The sequence below is a fragment of the Malurus melanocephalus genome, unplaced genomic scaffold, assembly GCF_030028575.1.
Source record: "Malurus melanocephalus ecotype Western Australia unplaced genomic scaffold, MMel_1.1 scaffold_2380, whole genome shotgun sequence".
NCBI classification, from domain to species: domain Eukaryota; kingdom Metazoa; phylum Chordata; class Aves; order Passeriformes; family Maluridae; genus Malurus; species Malurus melanocephalus.
The window spans coordinates 3,268-5,921 of NW_026625612.1; the positions used below are offsets into that span (position 1 = coordinate 3,268).

A 2,654-nucleotide genomic window follows, 5' to 3' on the forward strand; every position below is an offset into this window, starting at 1 on the left:
GCCCCTGCGTGCCAGCCATGGCGTGGCGGTGCTCACGGCGCGGCGCCAGCCCGAGCTCAGCGGCTCCTGGAGCTGCCACGACTCCTCCACCCGGGCCAGGTGCTCCGCCACCGTCCTGCGGCGCCGCCGCGAGCGCCCGGCCAGCTCCCGGTGCAGATCCTCCAGGAAATCTGCGGGGTGGCAATCAGGGGAGCTGCAGCTGCGTGCCCTGACCCTAATCCTAACCCTGACCCTAAACCCTAACCCTAATCCTGATCCTAACCCTGACCCTAAACCCTAACCCTGCGGCTCCGCCGCGAGCGCCCGGCCAGCTCCCGGTGCAGATCCTCCAGGAAATCTGCGGGGTGGCAATCAGGGGAGCTGCAGCCCTGAGTCCTAACCCTGACCCTAAACCCTGACCCTAACCCTGAGCCTAATCCTGACCCTAACCCTGCGCCTCCGCCGCGAGCGCCCGGCCAGCTCCCGGTGCAGATCCTCCAGGAAATCTGCCGGGTGGTAATCAGGGGAGCTGCAGCTGCGTGCCCTGATCCTGACCCTAACCCTGAGCCTAATCCTGATCCTAACACTAACCCTAACCCTGACCCTAACCCTAACCCTGCGGCGCCGCCGCGAGCGCCCGGCCAGCTCCCGGTGCAGATCCTCCAGGAAATCTGCCGGGACGGCAATCAGGGGAGCTGCAGCCCCATGCCCTGACCCTGATCCTAATCCTGATCCTGACCCTGACCCTAAACCTGACCCTGTGGCTCCACCGTGAGCGCCCGGCCAGCTCCCGGTGCAGATCCTCCAGGAAATCTGCCGGGTGGCAATCAGGGGAACTGCAGCCCCGTGCCCTGACCCTAAACCCTAACCCTGACCCTAATCCTGATCCTAACACTAACCCTAACGCTGACCCTAAACCTGACCCTGCGGTGCCGCCACAAGCACCCGGCCAGCTCCCGGTGCAGATCCTCCAGGAAATCTGCCAGGAGGGCAATCAGGGGAGCTGCAGCTGCGTGCCCTGACCCTGATCCTAATCCTGACCCTAATCCTGACCCTGACCTGACCCTAACCCTAACCCTGACCCTAATCCTGACCCCAACCCTGACCCTAACCCTAACCCTGACCCTAACCCTGACCCTAACCCTGCCCCTGACCCTAACCCTGACCCTAACCCTGACCCTATGCCGACCCTGANCAGCTCCCGGTGCAGATCCTCCAGGAAATCTGCCAGGAGGGCAATCAGGGGAGCTGCAGCTGCATGCCCTAATCCTGACCCTAACCCTGACCCTAATCCTGATCCTAACCCTGACCCTAATCCTGATCCTAAACCTGACCCTGCGGCGCCGCCGCGAGCGCCCGGCCAGCTCCCGGTGCAGATCCTCCAGGAAATCTGCGGGGTGGCAATCAGGGGAGCTGCAGCTGCGTGCCCTAATCCTGAGCCTAACCCTGAGCCTAACCCTGAGCCTAATCCTGACCCTAAACCCTGACCCTGACCCTAACCCTAACCCTGCGCCGCCGCCGCGAGCGCCCGGCCAGCTCCCGGTGCAGATCCTCCAGGAAATCTGCCGGGTGGCAATCAGGGGAGCTGCAGCCCCGTGCCCTGATCCTGACCCTAATCCTGATCCTGACCCTAACCCTGACCCTAACCCTGACCCTAACCCTGAGCCTAATCCTGACCCTAACCCTGCGCCGCCGCCGCGAGCGCCCGGCCAGCTCCCGGTGCAGATCCTCCAGGAAATCTGCCAGGAGGGCAATCAGGGGAGCTGCAGCCCCGTGTCCTGACCCTAAACCCTGACCCTGACCCTAATCCTGATCCTAACACTAACCCTAACGCTGACCCTAAACCTGACCCTGCGGTGCCGCCGCGAGCGCCCGGCCAGCTCCCGGTGCAGTTCCTCCAGGAAATCTGCTGGGTGGCAATCAGGGGAGCTGCAGCTGCGTGCCCTGACCCTAAACCCTGACCCTGATCCTAATCCTGACCCTAACCCTGACCCTGACCCTAATCCTGACCCTGACCCTAACCCTAACCCTGACCCTCACCCTAACCCCAACCCTGACCCTAATCCTAACCCTAACCCTGACCCTGACCCTGACCCTAACCCTGTCCCTAATCCTGACCCTGACCCTAATCCTGACCCTAACCCTAACCCTAACCCTGACCCTAACCCTAACCCTGACCCTAATCCTGACCCTAATCCTGACCCTAAACCTGACCCTAACCCTGACCCTAACCCTGACCCTGACCCTAATCCTGATCCTGACCCTAACCCTGACCCTAACCCTGCCCCTGACCCTAACCCTGACCCTGACCCTGACACTGACCCTAACCCTGACCCTAACCCTGACCCTAACCCTGACCCTAACCCTGACCCTAACCCTGACCCTAATCCTGATCCTAACCCTAACCCTAACCCTGCCCCTAAAGCCGTACCTTTGTCGGCGCTGAAGGGGCTCCTGGGCTCGGGGAACAGCTCCTCATCGTCATCATCCTCCTCCTCGCTGCTGGAAAAGCCCCGCCTGGGCTTCTCCTCGGCCGCGTTTCTCTGGATGGGCTGCGAGTCCAGCTCCAGGAGGTGGGGCAGGGCTGCCACCACCACATCCCTGGGGAAAAAAACAGGGAAAAGCAAATTTCCTATGGCCAAGGGACTGGGGTGGGTGTGCTGTCCTTCCCCAGC

At 62.5% G+C, this 2,654-nt stretch overlaps 1 protein-coding gene across 1 annotated transcript in view; it reads right to left on the reverse strand.

Annotated features, from left to right (window-relative positions):
* Positions 1–1,158: 1,158 nt before the first annotated feature.
* The window catches only part of LRRC46 (leucine rich repeat containing 46), a 7,166-nt gene continuing 5,670 nt past the window's right edge, over positions 1,159–2,654 (reverse strand). The window contains exons 6-8 of the mRNA XM_057388722.1: positions 2,411–2,625; positions 1,663–1,718; positions 1,159–1,203 (exon numbers count right to left, since the gene is read on the reverse strand). Coding sequence (XP_057244705.1) covers positions 1,159–1,203; positions 1,663–1,718; positions 2,411–2,625 — 316 coding nt within the window. The remainder of the gene's footprint in view (positions 1,204–1,662; positions 1,719–2,410; positions 2,626–2,654) is intronic.